The sequence below is a fragment of the Epargyreus clarus genome, unplaced genomic scaffold, assembly GCF_041222505.1.
Source record: "Epargyreus clarus isolate Ecla_fem2 unplaced genomic scaffold, WU_Ecla_fem_2.2 ptg000007l, whole genome shotgun sequence".
Lineage (NCBI taxonomy): Eukaryota > Metazoa > Arthropoda > Insecta > Lepidoptera > Hesperiidae > Epargyreus > Epargyreus clarus.
Genome location: NW_027332215.1, coordinates 965649 through 987342, shown reverse-complemented (window position 1 = coordinate 987342; position 21694 = coordinate 965649). Strand labels below are relative to the sequence as shown.

The 21694-nt window shown below is 38.2% G+C and overlaps 1 protein-coding gene across 8 annotated transcripts in view; it reads left to right on the top strand.

Annotated features, from left to right (window-relative positions):
- The window catches only part of pico (ras-associated and pleckstrin homology domains-containing protein pico), a 216533-nt gene that overhangs the window by 186472 nt on the left and 8367 nt on the right, over positions 1-21694 (top strand). For 7 of the 8 annotated variants that reach the window (XM_073074324.1, XM_073074322.1, XM_073074320.1 and 4 more), the window contains 7 exons: positions 10823-11018; positions 13577-13668; positions 13964-14080; positions 16599-16842; positions 20083-20232; positions 20638-20820; positions 21310-21554. In XM_073074324.1, coding sequence (XP_072930425.1) covers positions 10823-11018; positions 13577-13668; positions 13964-14080; positions 16599-16842; positions 20083-20232; positions 20638-20820; positions 21310-21554 — 1227 coding nt within the window. Of the gene's footprint in view, positions 1-1952; positions 2745-10822; positions 11019-13576; positions 13669-13963; positions 14081-16598; positions 16843-20082; positions 20233-20637; positions 20821-21309; positions 21555-21694 lie in introns of those variants that run through there. The other variant, XM_073074319.1, reaches the window with a different exon arrangement.

Genomic DNA, 21694 nt, shown 5'->3' with positions numbered 1-21694 from the left:
CATTGTGCTCACATATAGGTCATAGTGCATCATAAATGTTATTATTCACAAAACAAAATTGCGTTCATGAGAGGAAACCTGAGTTACCTACTTGTTATGGAATGTCTGATAAATGTTTCTTTGTGTTTTGACCCCCCTTGTGTTTTTCGGTTGTAACCCTCACAATTTACTCATGCACCCTTAGGTCTTCTGCATTTGATCAATCAACCGCGTACGCCCCCGCTGTCTTTTCGATTTTCTGTCTGCGGCCATGTTTTGTCATTTCTGGGTGTCAATTTTAGAATACACCTTATTTTTTAGTCTTTTATAACCAACATTTACGATACACTTTTTTAATACAGTTTTTTTTAATATTGAACTTTTTTAGATTCAAATGAACGATTCTTTTGGGTCGAATTGGAGACGAACAGTCGATATGGCCTTTTAGTTGGTCCATTAGTGAATTAGCAAAGGTTAATGTATTACCTTAATTTACATATTTATTTAGTTATCCCTCTAAAACCTCTTGCATTTTTGAGATTGTACTGTTGCATCATCTTGTCTCTGAGTAGACTTGGATAAACCAAGTATTTTTCCTTCTACGTACGTTTATAATTTTATTGATATAGTTCGACCACAAATTCTAAAAAATACCCTATTTATGTATATTGGACTATGGAATTTTGTATATGACAACATATTCACTAAGACGTGCAACCCTAATTGCAATAAATTTATGCTATTAATTACCGTCCTTGCATCTAATTCACGCCGTTGCCGCTAGAAGAAACATCTGGATGCTCAAATGAATCGCTGTTCGAACTCAGATCATTGTGTTTGCCTTTTTGTCTCACAGCTTTACAAAAAACTACTTGAAATCTATTATTTTTGGTTTCTACAATTTAGGTAAAGTCATCATTTCGTGCAATTTAGGTCCTTATACTCAATGAGCGAGAACCCTCTGTAATTAAAACCAAATAGGTGTACTCAGCGGCTAAATCACGTCAAAACTCAGATGACAGATTTCAAAAATAGCAGTTGAGTGAAAGAGAATGGCTCTCAGCCGATAATTACAAAGGCTCTTGCTGTTCAAACAAAACACATTAGTGCGTGTGCTGAAAACTGAGATGTGTGTATTATGGTGCAGTGTGGAGCTAAAAGCATGTCAGATAAACGCACAAAGAGATCTGACATGCACTGGCTTTGTAGTCCACACCTTTATTCTAATAAAGAATTTGCGTCTTGTCCGAGCTTAAAAGCTAATCCTGATGAACCATGAACGCTCGCCTAAGCTCTATTGAAACGACCGCATCTGGATAGCTAATGCAATGAGTCTACTTTGTTGCATAATTTCTTTATAGGAGCGTCCCGTGTTTTGTTTGAAACCAGCTAATAAATTGGCCGAGATGCCGGTAACTGAACCAGGCTTAAGTTTACAACCACGTTCACAACGTTAGTGTTTATGTTTCAAATGAACCGACTTTCTCCGTTCAATTAAGGTAACAGTATCGTGTTGGACGTGCTAGTTATACTATCTAAATTTCTATTATTGTTTTGCTTTTGATGAATCTTGCACATCGAGAGAATTTGATATGAGAAACAGCTGCTCAAGTCGGAAGGGCCCAAAGACTCCTTTGTAAAATCAATGAATGTTCAAAGGTTTTTACAGTTCGTCGACGCTAGCTAATCCGACTCCACGTGTAGCGGTCTGCCAGGACACGTTAGTCTTACCATAAACAAGTGGAATTTTAACGGTATATAAGTGATGACGCTTAACAATTATGGCCCAAAAAGTAAGTGGGAGTAAGCAGCGCGGAGCAATGACACAATTGTACGGCCCAAACATTAAGATTCCCGATCTTTACCACCCTAAATCGTGACGGCTGTCATCTGGGTGCGCCAAACCCATGGTTGTGTGCGTAGCGAGGGCGTGCGGTGTCAAGGGGGTCCAAGCGAGGGGAGCCGAGTCGACGGCACGCACGAGTTGTACGCTTCGTCATCGAACAAAAAACGGCGGAACTCGGCACACACGTGCAAGACGCGCGCTCGCCGCTCGCCTAGTCGACACTTCGGCACGGCAGTCGACTCGACTCGACGCCGACTCGGCGAGTTCCCTCGCCTACCGCACTCGACCACCCCTCCCCGCGCGCTCTACCCGAATACCGAATCGCCCCGCTCATTTTGTAATGCAACTTTACTCCAGTTGCGTTCGAGCCGGTGCGCGTTTCGTGCGTTCTGTCGTTCGCGCTCTCCGAGTCCTTTGTTCAGATAACTTAAATCGATTGTGCACGAAAACGAAAGTTTTTCCAATACCGATACCGGTGTCGAACGAACGGACTAGGTCAGCTAGTGTTTCAGAGGTGCAAAAGCGGGGTGACGCGACCGCTTACGGCCTCCGACCGCGGAGTCGTACAACATAAAGTAATCGTGCCGGGACAACAAACTAGTTCCCGACCGGCGGCGTCGCGAATTCCCGATCCTCGATCGACTTCCTTCCGCGGCAGCGTGGACGAGATGAGGGCGGCCGGATCGGGCTAGTCCGCAGCGCCGCGCTCGGTGCGGCGGTGTGCGCGCGGTGACGGTGACTCACTGCGGTGCGATATGTGACCGGAATGATGGACGTGCAGCTGAGCGAACCGACCAAGTGGCACCGTGGGGGCTTCCTCTCGTCGCTGAATCGGAGCTTTCGCCTGGCCCGGTCCAGGAGCGCGGGCGAGTCGCCGCTGGAGGGCCGCGGCGCCGAGCGCACGCCGGACATGTCGCGGGTGGGTACCTACGCGGCCGAGTTCACCTACTTGCGAGAATTATCTCGCCTAAGTACAAAACGCTGAGTGAAAGCTAAATAAATTAACTTATTTTTAGATTGCAACGTTACTTCGAAGATGCCTACCCGCTTTGAAACAAACCGATTTATTTACAAACAAACCTAGAATCCGTCGTCGCAGTCGAGGCAGGCACGTTTGTGTGTGATTTTCTACGATTTAAGTTTAAAAAGGAGAGTCCTCGAGTCGACAGTCGCGTACAATACCAGACGTGAATATTATTTAAAAGTTAAATGTATAAGCAACCGGGGTTATTGTTCGAGAGACAATGGTTCCCGAGTCATGTTTTGGGATGTCGGCTTATGGTTATAGGCACGTAGATAATTAATTCTACAATCATATCGGGACACGTGTGTCATTCGTATTCATAATCCACGCTCCTACGGCTTAGGATTAGTTTCCGGGGGCCCAAAAAATTAATTGCTCCCACAGAAGCTGTCTGCATTTTAAGTGCCTACATACCTAATTGAGGGGAATTACTTGCGTGCGTGGTGACGAAATATCTCCCGTACTTAACTCGGGATAAACTTGGGATATTTGTGTAAACTAATGTAGTTCTACCTTTTATTCTTCGTCGTGAAGTATTTGCATGCGCTGCTAAACGTTCCGGAGTCTCGTGTGCTGTCTCTTGCCGTTCCCGTTACATAATGTTTTAAAGTTTAAAGGCTAAGGAACTTACCGTATACAGCCACGACTGCAGATAAACTCAGTTTCGAAATGTCAGTGTCTTAAAAAAGCCTAAAGAAATACATGTAATTAAAAGTTGCATCAACTGCAGTACGGCTGTGGCGCAACTCGTGATAAAGGTAGTGTTTAATTTATTTTAAATGCAGTTCAATAAATTCAATGTTAAACTTATAAAGCACCGATATGTCTGACCTTAGAATGAGGACAGTAGCCAATCTTTCTGTCATTTCTATTTATAAAATAAATGTGAAGGTTTCATGGTCCAGCAAAGTTTATTATTACTGAAGTTTGATTTAAAAACAAATCTAGTTGTAGTATTATGAGTAAAACATCGACAAATAGTTCCCAAAGCAAAGATCGTAATTATCTACAAACATGTATATGAAATTTTGCGCGTTTAATGTTCGGAAAACGTTTTTTTATTTCTGTATAACTATTCAAAAATATTTCTGTATGTATGTCCGATCGTTCTTATGTATGTGGGTGGTCTATAATATTACTATCTCTCTTCCTGGATGTCGTAGGAGGCGACCTAGGTATTCAATCCAGGAAATGGGCATCGTCGCCCTGCCAAGTTATTTGTCTAATGTGGTCACTAATAACACAGCTAAGTGCGACTACGAAAAGCTCCTATTAGGGGAGAACTGTCCAGAATTGATAAATAGGTAAGTTAAAGATCAATACATACACAAATACAATTTCCTATAAAAGCAGCCAGTAAGTTTACTAAACGCCGGAAAAATACTAACTTATTAAATTTACCAAAAACATCTTACGGGAAAAGGAATATTAAATACGAAGGCGCCAAAATGTACAATGATTTGCCGGAAAACATAACTAAAATTAAATCTGTTATAAAATTTAAAACATTATTAAAAGAAAATATCTTAAAATAAATACTAGAAATGTATAATAACAACGTTGAATACACATACTCATACAACGCTCATAGAATAAGTCACACATAAACACACGTACTCACACAATCACCCACACATGCGCGCACGCACATACACGTACACACACACACTCACACACACACACACACACACACACACACAGACACACATTTACACGCACAAGACATACAACACATATAGGCATACCGGACACATATAATAATTATAATTACTTTTAAGTTTGTCATTCTAAGTGATGTAAAAGTCTTATGAGAAATAAAGATTCTTAAACCTAAACAGGGGTAATATCGACGAGAGGGTAAAACTCCGTAAAACCGTATTATCAAAATCGTAGGTTAATTTGGTAAGATAGGCTAATGTTTAAAATATGCCCAAAATAGTTTGCACTTTAATTCGTACGGCTTTAACCCGGGGTCCATCTTACCTCAACTAACCTTATATCATGAACTATAATTCTTTATAAAGGATATCGGCTGTCAACTTTTTATATTTACCACTTACCCGTATCGAACGGATGTGCGTTATATTAAAGTAAATAAGTCAATATTTCATACGCTATCGTAACATTCCCTGCATAATAATATTCCGTCTCCTTTTCTCTTATGCACGGTGAAAGGAATAGAATACGGAATTCCACAGAGTATCCTACGAAGTGTTGATCGGGCTTAACGCGTGGCGGCGGCGCTAAAATGGCGCTCCTAAATTGAACGAAATGATTATTAGTTTTCCCGCGATCGCTTTAGTATACTTATGTTACACGATAGCTTGTTAAAGCGAATGATTTTTATTTTTTATACCCACATCACGGGGCGAGCCTCTTTATATAATAGTCATATTAGAAGCGTGCAGACTAAACAATTGTCGAAAATGATAAATTTTGAGTATTGTTACTTTTTCGGCAATAGCAAAGTAACGAAAAAATTTAATCTATTACAACTACAATGTAGATTAAGCTTATGTTATAACTTACTGCTGAAGTTATAATTTAAAATTGACGTTTGTGAATCCTTATCTAGACCATTTACTGCAGGAGAATGTGCAGTCCCGTTATAGTTACTTTTGTTTATACCCGGCATCCGCCCATCTCGTACAAAGGACGGATATTTAGGATGCTTTGGCAGCTGGGTTGTTAAGTTGTAAAACTAAATAGACTATTGTTTTAATACTTTTGTATGATTTTGTAAATATACTTATTGTAGGAAATTTACCTGTTCAATCGGTTAATCCTAAGCTAAAATAATTATGGGAAAGGAAGCAACTATAGAACTGGTCATATTTTTTATCTTTCCGTATAATGGTCCATAATAATACTAACTTCAAAATAATAATCTCTTTGTCTAACTTTGTGACTGTTTCTTTTAAACTGAAGCTAAATATTTTAAAGCTAAATGCATGGCCTACTTAGGTTTGCACGCTTTCAGATCGAATAAACATTAAATAGGAGGTATATTTTGGAAACTATGCCGCCTAAATCAATACGAATAAGACCGCGCATTAGCGGGCAGTTTAACATGTTCACCTTTCACCTATCATCCAGTGGTTAATAAGGTCTTCACACGCCATTATTCCACCTGACCTTTTCAAGCTCGCCGCACATTAAATAAAACATACATAGAAATTTATCGTTCTTAAACTTTTACTAAAACAGTATACCTGACAATGCTATGAGGAGAAAAACTACTAAAGTGCAGACATAATCGTACTCATTCGAGGCGTTTCAACTTAAAGCTCAGGTTTAGCAACGAGAGCTTTGTTTGGTTCTTACACATAAAAATCATAGAATACTCTTTTCGAATGATCTCCAAGTCTCGCTTGATCCACTTATGTCTAAACATTCTCATGTTTACTTACCATAATATTATACACTATAAAGTTATGCATAAAATGCAGTAAATTGGCCGGTAGCGCGTAGTTTCTCGAGATCACATAGGTGGTCCTTGCAAACGATTATAGTCATAATTAACCATAAATGACCCGCAAAACATCCGCCGTGGAGCATGTTTACTTTGTAATCACGAATAAACGGCCTGTGTTTAACTTTATTTTGAAACGCCAGCTGTATTTTAGTTTTTACCCAGTAATTACAGTTAACGTATTGAATTCTCAAGTATATTATGAAAACACACTTTTCAATTAATTCAATTAATAGTATTGGTAACCTAAACATTGTATCATGTATTGTACGTAATTACTATCAGGAGTTACAGAAGTAATTATTGTATTTATTATATGATTTTTAACTAGTGTCAGAAAATTTTAAAATACTACTACCAATTGCGGATTAAAAACAACATAGTAGAATTAAAATCAACACTGCTATCAATAACCCCTCGAAACATTTAAATGTGGTCGATTCTTGTAGGTCTTTGTACGTCAGCGTCAAGCGCAGCTACGTTCCGTTTGGTAGAAAGACATACTTAAGGTGCTCCAACTTAGTCTTCAAAGGTAACGACGCATTTGTGACCAACCTTGGTAGCTAATTACAGATTACAGGTGGGCGGCAATAGCCACTTATCATCAACTTAGTATCAACTTTTATATTATTTTACATTTCATTTAAATTTACCGTTAATCACTTTTAATTTTTTTTTTATTCTTCATTGTTATAATATTATATTCTTATTGTAATTAATTTATTGAATGAATTATAATTATTTATGCTCTGTATTTACACTTAATTTGTTGTTAAGTCGTAATACATGAATGTCAATGTTGGTATTAATGCATGCCGTTTGTGCCTATAATTGAGGTGACACTTAGTTTGTAACTTATTTAGTCAAGCCTGTGTATTGGAGGAGATGGTGTACACTTTGTTGGTGCAACTAATAAAAAATAAATAAATAAATAAAGTGGACTGTAACAAAACAAATCAAACAAAATTAAATCTAAATAAAAGCTCCAAATGAACGCGTTAACAATGCGAGTGGCATTTTAGTGTCGCGAAATGAACGTAACTTCAGCGGTGAGCTGTTTTGCCGACGTACTTTCAGCTTAACAAATACCTACCTTTGTTGCGACGAACGCAAATACGTAGCGCAAATTCTGTTCAGACTGGTTTATTAACGTAATACAGCTACTTTATGGGGAGCTAATGGGGCGCTTACAACCGTAATGTACCCCATCTGAAAACTGCAATGCGTTTTTTAGAATTAGTAGTAGCGAAATGTAGTCTGCATGATTTTAAAGTCACCAATATTACTAAAACATCCGGTAATAATGTAGGCGACACTAGCAGCAGTGGCCATCTACAAGTATGATCAATTTTAGGTAGTGTGGAGTATGGAGTTGGTCACCGGTATCCAAAAAGGTAGTACCAACTTAGATCAGATGAACAGCAAGTTTGTGTGCTACTCGAATATCCGTATAAGAAGCAGCGTTAAACTAGCACCACGATAGCCATGTGCAAATTGGTGGAGTTCATACTCGTTTGAGAACATCGTGGAAAACGTATTATTATTAAACTCTAATACATAGGTTTCCTCACGTTTTCTTATACCTTTAAAACAAATGATAATCATTTTGTAATAAGCACACAATTTAAAAAATAGGAGTCTGGATTTCTTTACCCAGGGCCACGGGCTAAATATGCACCACTGTATTATCAGTACAGACAACGCCAAACAGCACTATTTAGGGTTAAAGATAAAACAAGGTCTTAAGCGGTTGCGTCGCTACCCCTAATGACTTGGTTCTAAGTACCTTACGTAAGTATGTCTGCCTTTAAGGATATGTGGCTGTAGCCAGAATTTTGTTTTGGCAAGGCTTGGAAAATCTTAAGGACTATTTTTTTGCCGACTATCCACTATTCTTTTATACACTATTCCTATAAAAACACGGAACCCACACTACGCCTTTGCACTTCCTTGACAATACAAAAGTCTATCTCTAATTACTGATTACGGGAGTTTTAACCTCCCTGAACCTTCCTACGGCCAGGAGTGCTCAAACTTGAATCCTAAAGACAAGAAATGGAAACAAATATATTGATAAGCAGTAATAGCCAATTGGTTTGAATGTCTACCTCAATCTAGAAAACCAAGCTTCCCAGAATCCGAAAATACCAGGCATCTCTGATATTTCGAAGTTTATGCTTATTGGAAATTGACCATCGCTAACTCACAATGAAGGAAAAATGACGTGAAAATCCTGTATCCTGTGTAAAAGGTATTTAAAATCAACGAATCTGCAAATGCTCTTGTGGTCCTAGCCAAGGTCAGAACCTCTACTACACGAACTCGGTTGGCGTCTAGTTGACGTCACGTTGGTCACCTGACCTTAGACACCTGTCCAAGTGGCGGTAAAGACTTTGCTACTTAGTCATAAATAATTCGCCAAGTACGAGTCGAACTCACATGGAGGCTTCCGTACCACCAAATGTTCATTATTTTTATTATTTTCAACAATAGTTAGTTTATAATATTTTTTACTTATTTATTATAATACCAGAGTAGCAAACGGATTGTAAAAATTTCAACCGTCTTCCTAGTACGGTTTAACAGTTAGATCGAAAAATGCCGAAAAATACCGATTTGTTGTATGGAGACCCCCTTTAATATTCAACTTTTTTTTTATAGTATTTGTTGTTATAGCGGCCACCGTTATGCATCCTCTGTAAAAAAAATCATATGTCTATCTATTACGGTTCCGGAGATATAGCCCTGTGACAGGCGGACAGACAGCGAAATCTTAGTAATAGGGTTCCGTTTGTACCCTTTGGGTACGGAACCCTAAAAAGGTAGCAACGATAAGAACGACGTCATCCAAAAAACAGATATATTCGCTTGCTTTTTGAAAAGCTTGCAGTTAAATACAGGTGTAAACGTGTTCGGATTAAAGATCCACTTTGAACGACCGATGGGGTAGCTGAATCCAATCGTTTGAGCAATTAAAACGTATTTTATCTGTATTTTGGTTTTCCCTTTTGGATCCAGGCGTATGGAAAGCTATCAATTAATCCGAGCTTGTGGCTATTTTAATCGGATTTGAAGCTTTCGATAAAGCTTTTGCAGAGCGCGTTAAATAAAATCGGACAAAATGAAAGATATAAACTGTTTTATATTTAATTATTCGTAGCTACATAAACTCATTAAACGAAATTTTAAATCTAGTAATAAATACGTTGTGGTAAATTTGGATTTTCAAAAAATAGGTCCTAAATTTAGCTAATAATATCAAACACGAAAACTAGGAATACGAAAATGTGTACAATACACATTATTTTATCAATAATTCATAATTAGATATAATGGTTTCTAAACCATATTTATTATTAAATTTCAAAGTAAAGAAATTTCTTTCTCCAGCTATTTTTATATCATTCTTAACACCATTTATCTATGCATCGATAGACTAGGGGCAATACAATATCAGGGGCGGCTTATTTTAGATTATGGGACATCCCATCTTATTTCGTTACGCGTCCAATTTATTCTTGGAGTGGTAGAACCCTTTGTGGTTCGACTCCGAAGTCACCATCTTCACACCTATTGTAACTCCTTATAGCGTGATAAGTAAAATACATTTGTAAAAGTGTTCCAACTTAGTCTCTAGTTAGACTAATCCTATCTGGAGTTAATTACGAAGGAAGCGAAAAAATATTTTATTGTTTATTAGGAGCGGTGACTTACTTTGTTTACTTCTATTATAAAATGTGACAGAGACAGAAAATATACGAGTGATCTTATGAGGTTCTATTCAGAACTCAGTAAAAATCTGTATTCAAAAGATATTGCTTGCAATTTTCGGCATTTTGAAAAATGCAAGGAAACAAAACGTCTGACTACCGAAGCTTTACATTCATTAATTAAATTAATTTACCGGAGTTTTTAAATTAAACGTTAATAGATTTTTATTAGAAGACGTTTCATCACCTTATATTACCAATACTCATTATTGAGAAAATTTAGTATCTAGAACCTACGCTTACTTATTTAGTCATGTTGCTTCTCACTATCACTTGTATGTTCGTGTAAACATTCAAAATAATGAATGTAATGTATGTTATTATGTTGCTGTTTTATGTGTAAACTTTTCTCATACTGTCTCCTATTGTATGTTCTTCCTATGTAGCTCTCCCCGCGAATTCTGTGCAACGAATCCTGCGGCCGTCTTGCATAAGTAATGAAAAAGACTCCTAAACTGCATTAATATTTATACTCTGTGATCTCGGAAAGACGCCGGGCAGTCCGATGATAGACTGTAACGTGTCGCATAATCAAACCAATAGTATTCGTATGTATTCGTGGAAACGTAAACGTAAGATCGATTTGACTAATATAAAACCAGAAGAATAATTGGGAGTCTACTTCGTTACTTTTTATGTCTTGAATGTCTTGAATGTATCCCTGTCTCCCTTCTGTGTTCTGTCCTGTACCTAGCTGTCTCTTGTTTCTATTTCCATCATTGTCTTTGCAGGGCCTAGTATCCATGAGTTCCACAAATGAGGGGGCTGACTCCAAGGCCCCGGAGATAGCCGCCCCGAGGATAGACACCTGTAGGTTTTCTATGGCCAATCTGGAGGAGAGCCCCGATGTGGATCTGGACGCGATCCTTGGGGAGCTTTGTGCTCTCGACCTGGAGTATGATGAGGAGATCGCCAGGGTATCTTCTGGTAAGTCTATAAACGTTTAACGTGGTAGACGTGTTTCGTCTCCTCAGGCACCACCACCACAACTATTTCGAATTTGTAACAGCAGTGTTAAGCGCTTATGTGTTCTAGTTTGCAGGGTGTGGTATGGGAGACACTTAAACAAAGCGTTTCATTACTTATTAGGGTTTCAACGACTGTAGCCTCAAGTAGGATTCCAATACTATATGAGATTCATTACACATGTCTGGCGGACTGATTGCAACGATTTTGAGTCCATACATTGTTCATACATTAAGTTTTAATATAAAGGGCCAGTTACAAGTTGCGACTGATAAGTTAGTTATAAATAAATATTGCAGTCCTCACGTTACGTTTAAGTAACATCGCGCCGTTATCGCAGTACGCACGTTATCTGTATATAAAACTAGTTTAAGTATATTATCAAGTGCAATGCTTATATACCGGGCAGACATACATACATTTTAGTTAGTTTTAATTATCTGTGTAGAACGAACTCAGAGAGGGTATTTTTGGCCTTTATGAGACCTTTTACCGGCCTTGTTGAGAAGTTTAAATACTAAATTATTTTTATTTTTTTTAATTTTAAATATTAAAATGACATGTAAGCTATAGTAAAAACAAATGGATTGAAGATAGTAACTGCTGTACACCGTTCTTAAAATACGCGGATCATTTTATTTTACGAAAACGTGACAAACTTTTTAAACATTTTAGGGTTTCGTACCCAACGGGTTTCAACGGAACCCTGTTACTAAGCCACCGCTGTTGTTATGCTCGTTTGCACGTAAAAACGATTGTCTTCGATAATATGGAAGTGAATATTATTTTTTTCATTAGGTATACAGGGTGAATTTTTAAAACGGGCCTTCAGGGCCAAATCCGAAACTATAAGGATTAGCGAAAAATGCTGAAAGGAGTTACGAGGCCGATTTTGATAAAAACTAAAACTGCATCATTAGATTTTTAACATATTTTTTTTCGGCCTCGTAACTCCTTTCAGCATTTTTCGCTAATCCATATAGTTTCGGATTTGGCCCTGAAGGCCCGTTTTAAAAATTCACCCTGTATATATGAAGAGCCGTCCAACTTATGTCTTCAGTTGTAGCAAAGTCTCCGTGACAGTCGTGATGAAACTACAATTCATAAAAATATGCATATACCTTCTATACTGTTAGATGGATACATTGTGGATAGTTAAGCTTTTTTGATAAAATAGAAGTAGCAAACAAGCATGCAATTCACCTGGTAGTAAGTTGCTACTACCGCCCATGAACGTTTGTAATCAATCCCAGATAAGATTAAATTACAAAGAAGGTCGGCCACACATGCGTTGCTATTAAGGACTAAGTTGAAACGGTTCAGATAGCCCTTTACACACTATTCAAACCTACTCGTATACACAGCAGAATTGGTGTGGAGGTGGTATTTCCGGAGTCAAACCACAGAGGGTTTTACCTTCAATAGTCCAAGAGTCATAATGAAGGTTATATATTAAAATGGATATCTTGTAGCTTTTCTGTAGATATACATTTGGGTGCGGTTAGGCTTCAGTTCTAACAATCTTATATAACCTTTCCTCTCTCTCAAAAGGTCAAGGCATTACGTTTATGTCTAATATACTAAGATATATGCCTGCCTAGGCTACATAATTAGAACCTTATCTAAATTCAGCCTGTAATCAGAATATAATCGTATTGGCCTGACCATAGACTAAGCAATAATAGAATAGAATCCCGCACAGTAGCGTAATTTCCCGTGCTTGCCTGTAATCAGAATATAATCATATTAGCCTGACCATAGACTAAGCAATAATAGAATAGAATCCCGCACAATAGCGTAATTTCCCGTGCTTGCCTGTAATCAGAATATAATCATATTAGCCTGACCATAGACTAAGCAATAATAGAATAGAATCCCGCACAATAGCGTAATTTCCCGTGCTTATTAATAATAACTTCATCAAGATAGTTAAGATCTTAATTGAACATGTATTATCGAGGTGCAGGCAGATTGTATTCAGCTTAATCAAATTCAATTCAAGGCAAGGTGAGAGCTTCTGTCACCAAGTTTGAACTGTAACCTGAAGTTGCGAAGACATTATAGGAATATTTAGGTATTTGCGAATTCATGCTAGGAATATTTTTGGAATAATACGGTAGTTAACCACGGTTTAATGGTAACAGCAAATGATAATGCAGATCTTCTGTCGCTAATTGGTCTGTGTAGTCTCATTATCCTTTTTGTAATAATGAACTACCAAACGAGCATGCAGTCGATCTGATGGTAAGTGGTCACTGCCGCACATAGTCATCTGTAAGCAAGTAAAATTTGAACAGCAATTCTGTGGTCGGTTACAAATGTTACAAAAGTTACACTCCTAAGAAATAAGATATTATTTATATTATTCGCTTTGTGTAAGTCAATCAGTATACTATTCGATCGAAACGCAAACACGCTAGGAATGTGGTGGTGGTATCTGGTGGTGATTCTGCCAATTGAAAATATCTTAGAGTCTGTAAAAAATCAGACTTTATTAAATTAATATGTTCTTGTTGCAGACTTTCCCATCGCGAACGAAGGAGCTGACGCTGCCAGACAGGAGAAAGCATCGTTATTTTCCTGTGACAATGATTCCGCATTCAGCGACACCGTAAGTTGTTGACTTTGTGTTAACGATCTTCCATTATTTGACGGCATACAAAATTATACGACACGACACGACACTCAGCGCATCGTATCGATTGTAAAACTGAAAATTCTTTTTTGCGCAAAACTTTTAATATTTACCAGCCAAATTTTATGTAGATTTATATCTGTCTGTTTTTAAAAACACTCAGCCTTATTCCCATACGCTCCAAAAGAAATATAACTTAGGACAATTCGTTAAAAACTTATTTTCCATCTCCCTCATTCATTCACTGTTTTAATGCTGCATCTCTTTCCAGCTCTCAATGCTCTCGACTGGATCCTCAGCGTCAAGTAACATGAGCTCCAAAATCAAGGCTCTGAGCCACCTCCAGTCTGAACTTCATCTCGAACATAAAGAACTTCCGATTGAAAGGGTAAGTTTTATTTAATATTAAATATATTTATCTCTGTCTAACAGCAGTGTTAAGCGTTGCCGTTTTCTGACTTGAAAGTCTGGTATAACAGAGATAATTATATGAAGCATTCCAAAACAGGACAGCAGGCTGTGGCTTATTTTAGATAGAACTTTAATCCTATCTAGGATTAAATTGGATATAGGCGGCGGATGCACTTACCTTCTTGATTTTTGTTTGATAAGTCCGCATTCTAAACAAATCTAGTGACACACTATTCCCCTGTTGATTGTCAAATTCCACTACCTACATATAATAGCGAAAATCGAATTATTTTTTAATTACTCTTATTATACATATATCTTATACATTTTACAAATCAATTGCAATTTGTAAGTAAATCTTACAAAATTCAAGAGTAACCGGGATTGTAGCGGATTAGCTCTCGAAGAACTGTAAAAAACAATTTAGCAAGTAGAATATAACTAAAACAGGTTTTTACGTTATAAGTAGTAGACAAAAACTCCGCGAACTATATCTTTTTATGTAACCGTCCTCAGCCAGATTTGCTTGACAGGACCACTCGTGGCAACGACCTACGGGCTTACTGTAGTCAAATTTTTATAGTAACTTAGTGGTCACTGCAGCGCAAGACATCTTTTATAACCGCAAATAGGATTAAAGTTAAACTCCCTAAGTTGGAAAGTCTCGTTTAAGTCTGTTCCTTACCACATTCAAACTAGAATACAGTAGCGCTTGAAACTGCTATTATAAAATCATAGGTGTCGCAGTGGTCCCGTCACCGTCAAAGTAGGTACTGTTTTCATATTTTTTTGTGTAAAGTGGCATACGTAATGCGGTCCACCTGAAGGTAAGGTACTGCCTCCCATGGACATCTGGTATCAACTTGAGATAAAATAAGATTTCTACTTGAGATAGACCATGGATGTGTTGCTATCTCTGAGGGTTAAATAGAAACGCTGCGACTCAATGTGTCCTTTACCACACCTTTCAAAAATTTAATAGATGAACAGGCCGAAACAGAAATCCGCAATGATGCCTCCGGACTCACTACAAAGGGTTCTATCTAAAGTTAAGATTCTCTCTTATCACATGCAACTTTTGAGAACAATTGCGCTTAACACGCCTGTTATACCGCAGAGAAAAGTTTAAAAACATTGCACATAGCAGTTAAACCACGTTTTCTAGCCTTCAAAAACTATTTCATATTTCACGAAACACGAACAAAACCGTACGTGCTGTAAATAACGAAATTGCTAACTACACGAGCCACTTTTATTTTGAAATTCCCACACAATACGGCGCAAATTATTAACTCGAGTTACAAAATGGTGGTTGGCGCAACATCATACGCATAAAAATGAAAGCAATTGACGCTCCACAAGGATTTGCGTGAATGGAATAAAAAAAATGCCATGAAAAGGTTGTGCAGAAATGAATAACATGCTACCAAAAATAAGTTTTAAAAGTATTTTTGTGAATGTACTGTTTACTACTCGTATAATATTGTAACGTCGTATCAACATTGTAAATATTTTTTGATTCTTAGTTATCAGCATCGACAATCGGCAAAAAAACGCTAAATTTCTGACAATAATCAAATACATAGACGTATTTGATCAATTTTAGAATCGGCTTTCACCAATAGAAAAGTAATCACGAAGAAGAACAATTTTATTGAAGAAAATAAAACAAAAATCTTTGAATAAAAGATTTTTCAAAATAATTATCTTAAGGAGAGCACCTTTACTTAGCTGCATTAAACTAGGAACACAAATAAGTAAATGGAAACGTCTAAATTGAGTACGTGCGTACCTGAATTTAAACAAGTTTTTTTGGACTCAAAAAAGTTTTTTTTTGTTATTTTTGTCACCACAGCAGACATGACAGTTAAAACCAATTAATACCTGCAGTCATCGCTAAAATTTTAATCCGCTGATAAATTATAACGGCATGTACATAATCCTTTGACCGATCAGCGCCTGAGTGTAATGCGAGCTTATGATAACGGAACTCGCTTGTCTGGTTCTTTCAAAAGCGTTTCCTGACTCTTAGTGACATATTCCTGATCCTAAGTGATATATTCCTGACTCTTAGTGACATATCCCTGATTCTTAGTGATATATTCCTGACTCTGGCCTGGCCTGGCCTGGATTGTATAATACGTTATAGGAACGCAAGAGCGACAGTGAGCGTATACAATCGTGCATTAGCTTAGAATGTTAAGGAAGATAAGGTGGTAGAACCACTACAGTGTAACAGGAAAGGTACCACCGCCTTTGTTCTTGTGAAGTGACCACATATGAGAATGAGCCAACCATCTTATACCTCACGAGTACAAATGCTCAGGAGTGATTAGATGTCCATGAGCGGCAGTACCTGCACCGGCCATGACCTGCAGAGACTGCACGACCCTTTGCCACTGCAATCTTATAAAAAAGGAAAACGAGTGCTTGGTCAACAGTAAGCTAAATCCCAAATCAAACCTAGTAAGTACGAAAACTAATACCCCGCTCAGTTTCAGGATGAGGCCACTCGCCAGAAGACGGAGAAGATACACAAAGCGCTGGAACGCAGCATGCGTGATGGCGACGTAAAGAAACTGTTCATGAAGGCCTTCACCGTCGACGGCTCCTCCAAGAGCCTGCTGATCGACGACAAGATGACCTGCGGGTGCGTGGCGCGACTGCTGGCGGACAAGAACCACGTCACCATGGACCCTAAGTGGGCCATCGTGGAGCATCTCACGGATCTATGCATGGGTAAGATTTTCATTTTGTTAGAGACCGGCTGAGCTTCTTTTTTTATTTTGGGGGTAGCAGACAAGGATGCAGTCCACCTGATGGCAAGTGGCTATGCACATCTGTAATCAATCCTAGATATTGGATATTCCTACCTGAGGTCGGCCGCAGTTGCGCCGCTACCCCTGAGGAGTAAGCTGGAAATCGTCGGAAAATTGTGTCCCCCTTACCCTTCAGAACACAGCAGCGCTTAACGCTTCTACCAATTTCAACCAGAAAGTACCAGCTTTATTAAGTTAATGCATGTGCTAAACCTGGCCGAGTAGTTCACGCATGCAGTCCACCTGGCGGTAAGTGGCCGGTGTCACCCATGGAAATGTGTAAGCATAATTAGGTTAGATAGTTTTAAAGTCCTACCAGAATTCGGCTACAGTCGACTAACATACAACGGATAGTATAGGTACCTCCTTCCTTTATACCCCCTTCAAACCAGTGCACAGCAGATCATTAAAAGCCAGAAATATATGTGACAGGAATGCCTCCAGAGTAGAACCACAAAGATTTTCTTCCAATAAATATAAATAAAATGTTTAAAGTCATTAGTATATGAATGGGTTGTCCTGCTTTACCCATGTCCATTCAAGCCAACTTTACTACGTACACGAGTAATTCATGATTTCGACCAATATTTTCCTGTATTCATTCATTTCCAACTTCGGATTATTTTCAAGTGAATGGACGATATTAGTCATATCAACTGACTAATGCTATATGGCTTTAATCTCTTTCGGAAAATTGAATTTTACGGGTAGTATTGTATGTTTCTTTCAATTGATTCTGAAATTTCGTAGACTTATAAGTAATCTTCTAGAATACAGCGTGTTTTTAATTTAAGGAGCAAATTGATGAGGTAATCGTAGTTATTTTATATTGTACGAGCTTTTGCCCACGGCTTCGCTCGCGTTACGAAGTAATATTATTAACTAAGAAGATTTATACAAACATCCCCTATTTTATCCCCTTGGGGGTAGAATTGATCAAAATCCTTTCGGCGGATGCCTACGTCATAACATGTACCTGCATGCCAAATTTCAGCCCGATCCGTCCAATGGTTTGGGCTGTGCGTTGATAGATCACTATGCCAGTCAGTCACCTTTGAGTTATATATATTTAGATATAAGTCTATAATCAAACATAGATAAAGTAAGAGTCCGTCCACATAAGCGTTGGTACCCCTGAAGACTACGTCGAATTGTCTCAGACAAGTATGTCAAATTTGGGGGACATTTAAGCAGTTTAGGGGGCGATGACTGAAATAGGGGGACATTTTCTCGTCGACATATTTCGGGGAAACATTAAGTGTCCCAGGAAAATATTTTTTTATTTCTTTAGGAGCGGTGATAATTAATTGATTTTAAAAGACGCCAGTAAATAAAGTTTGAGAACCTCTGACCCAAACTAACTGAGAGACCGAAGTAGCCACAAAAAGCCTACGTCAATGTAATACCAAGCTATCACTTACATTTGAAGAAAGCTCTCGATACTGACCACAGATAAAATCTGAGATGAATGATTGCTTGTGCACTCGTCTTCCGACACGACCCGCGATCACGATCGAACCGTCAGTTGTACGTGCCTCGAATGTTATAACACGTCAATGGAATAAATCAAAGCGGTCCTACAATATTATATACGTACATAATAAGCAGTGATAGATGTAGGTTGAGAAACTGCCACTCATTCCGGAGTTCGAGGTTCAAACCTGAAGCCTATGAACTAACTGAAACCTATGAGTTTTCAAAAACTACGCATAAAAATTTACTTGTCACTTGCTATAACAGTGATGAAAAAATCGTGACAAAACCTTCACATCTGAGTTGCCTTAAAATGTTCTCAAAGGTGTGTGTGGTCTACCAATATGCAATGACCAGCGCGGTGGACTATGGCCTAAATGCCTCTCACTCTGGGAGGAGACCCGTGCCCAGCAGTGGGACAGCATTGACAACAACAAATGCCACATTAATGGAAATTAAACTACCCTACAATATTATTACACATACGTAATAACCATACACTCACTCACTCACTGTTCACTGGCTAGGTAAACACAATTACGATTCGATTATGTTTACTTAATGGAACGTCTATATTGGATGTTAATTGTAATTACGGACGTGACAATTACTTGTGAGGTTAAACCCAGATCTAATTTAGATTTAGTCTTCATCATCTTCAATACATTACTGTTCTAATACTGGGCACGGGTCTTCTCTCAGAATGAGAAGGATTAGGCTATAGTCTACCGCGCTGGCCAAGTCCGAATTGGTAGATTTTACATACCTAGGAGATTTCTTTAGGAGATCTCTCAAGTATGCAGGTTTCACCGGATGTTTTCCTTCACAGTTAAATCAAGTGATTAATTAATTTATATCGCGCACTAAACTTAAAAAAAATCCTTTACGCGTGCCTGAGATTTGATTCCCGGACCCTTCGATTGAGTGTCCACGTTTTAAACACTAGGCTATCACTGCTCACTCATCATCGATGATGTCTGTGTCATAACTTCTAGCGACATATTTTATATTAATTTCTGATTAGTGTTTTATAGAAAGAGTTTGCATTTGTTTGTATGAGTCAATTACTAATTACAAAGTAGAAAGGAACTTTTATAAAGAATTGATGTCAATAAACTTTACACAAACAAATGAGTCTGATAAGTTTTATAAAATATCTACTCGTTCCGCCTTCTAGTGAGAAATTACGTAAACTTTCCTACTGTATTTTGCGCCATCTAACGTAATTTCTGTCACATCGCAAGAGTATTAGTTCTGAAGGGTTTTTGTGAAGTTGATAGGTTCTATGTTTGTTCATTTTCTCACTCACACATAGTTAAAGAGCGAGATGCATCTAGAAATCCTGGCATTTTGGATTACGATCTTTATAATACTTTTTGTATACATTTATTTATAGTTTTACGAAATATTTGTTTCTGGTAACGACATCTAGCTTGACGTTTTGTAAACTATACTACTGAATTTTGTGTCTTATAGCGTGATCTCTATTAATCTGGAAGGCAGAAATAGAAAACTGACGAGAATTCGAATTTTTTAAAGAACAAAAAATGTAAGAGGTTCTATGTAATCTATGGGTAAAATGTATACAAATTTTCAAAAGTTTGTCCGAAAATCGCTATTATATAAATATTTAAATAATACTGTTTCATTTTGTGTCATTTTCAATAAGTTTTCATTTATATTTCAGAGCGAGTGTATGAAGACCACGAGAAATTAATCGACAACATAATGCTCTGGACTAGAGATTCGAAAAATAAAATCCTTTTCGCCGAGAGAGCGGATAAAACATCACTTTTTGAGACTCCGGAAAGATTTCTACTACCTGAGGATGACAGTGGTATGACTATTATTTATTTTTAATATAGGAGTAGCTGACGAGCATCCAGTATAACTGATGGTCAGTGGCTACTGCCGCCCATGAACATCCATAAGCAACCCTAAATAAGATTACATTCAACCTGAAGTTGATCACATTTGTTACTCTTGTGGACTAAGCAGGAACGCCTCGGAAGAGTATGTCTTCCTTCCTAAGCCCTTCAAACCAAATCGCAGCAGCGCTTAACACTGCTGTTATTAGGCAGAAATAGTTGCCGACGAAGTCGAACCACAGAGGCTTCCACCACCTTCATGTTACTTATCTTACTTTGTATTTTTTGGGAACTTGTTTTCAGTTTCCAATACACAGTATCCAAAACACAAGACTTCTCCCAACAACAAAACATCATAGTATTTTTGTCCAAAGGGTGGCCTAGTGAGCAAGACGAACACTCGAGGCGGGTTATCATCGACGAGTTCTTCGCGCCTTGCACCGGCATCTCCGTACCCTCGATATCTGGACACCCAGTACCTCCAATGGAGGGGCCCTTGTTCCTAAAGACCGAACTGAAGAAATGGAAGAGATACTACTTCGTGCTGCGACCCTCCGGTAAGTCGCGATGCGACCGTTTGCGATAGTTGCCAGTTTCAGCCGTTAGAGGCGCCACCGCTGTGCAGGGTAGAAAATTTGACGACGAATGTTACTTTGACAGATGATAACAAATTATTAGACGCAGTTTTGAACACAAACTTAAACGCTGACTTCTCTTTCAAGCGTTGGGCTATTCTATGCTTTGTCTTTTCTTCCAAGAAAAGGGCAAGGTATTGAATTACTGAGACAGTGTACAAAGTACTTATAATTAAATAATAAAGTTTAACAACGCAATACGTAACTATCTCTAACATGAATAAGAAAATTCTTAGCGTTCGAATATATCTTCAGTGCGTAAACGATGTTAATTGTTCTTCTAACTGCCTTTCCGCATCGCCATAGTCACATTCAAGGCGCTACGCGAAATGCAAACGCTATGCTATTTGCGAGAAAATATATGTGTTTTCTATATGTTTTTACTTGACAACTATTCCTCTGTCGCATTAGGGCTGTACTATTCGCCGAAGGAGAAGGTGAAGACCAAGGAATTGGTCTGCATCGCAACTTTTGAAACCAACGAGGTGTATTTGGGAGTGAATTGGCGCAAGAAGTACAAGTCGCCGACAGACTTCTGCTTCGCCATCAAGCATCCAAAGCTGCAACAGCCAAAGAGCCTGAAGTACATAAAGTTTCTGTGCGCTGAAGACCAGAGGAGTCTGGATAGATGGATCAATGCTATGCGGATTGCTAAGGTTAGTGTTAGCTGCCGTAGTCACAGTCTGTGACATAAAAGGTAGAATTTTATGAAATTGAAGGAAATGGATGGTGGTGGAATCTGATGGTAAATGTCCACTGCTACCCATGGACATCTGTAACCAACTTCATAAAGAAC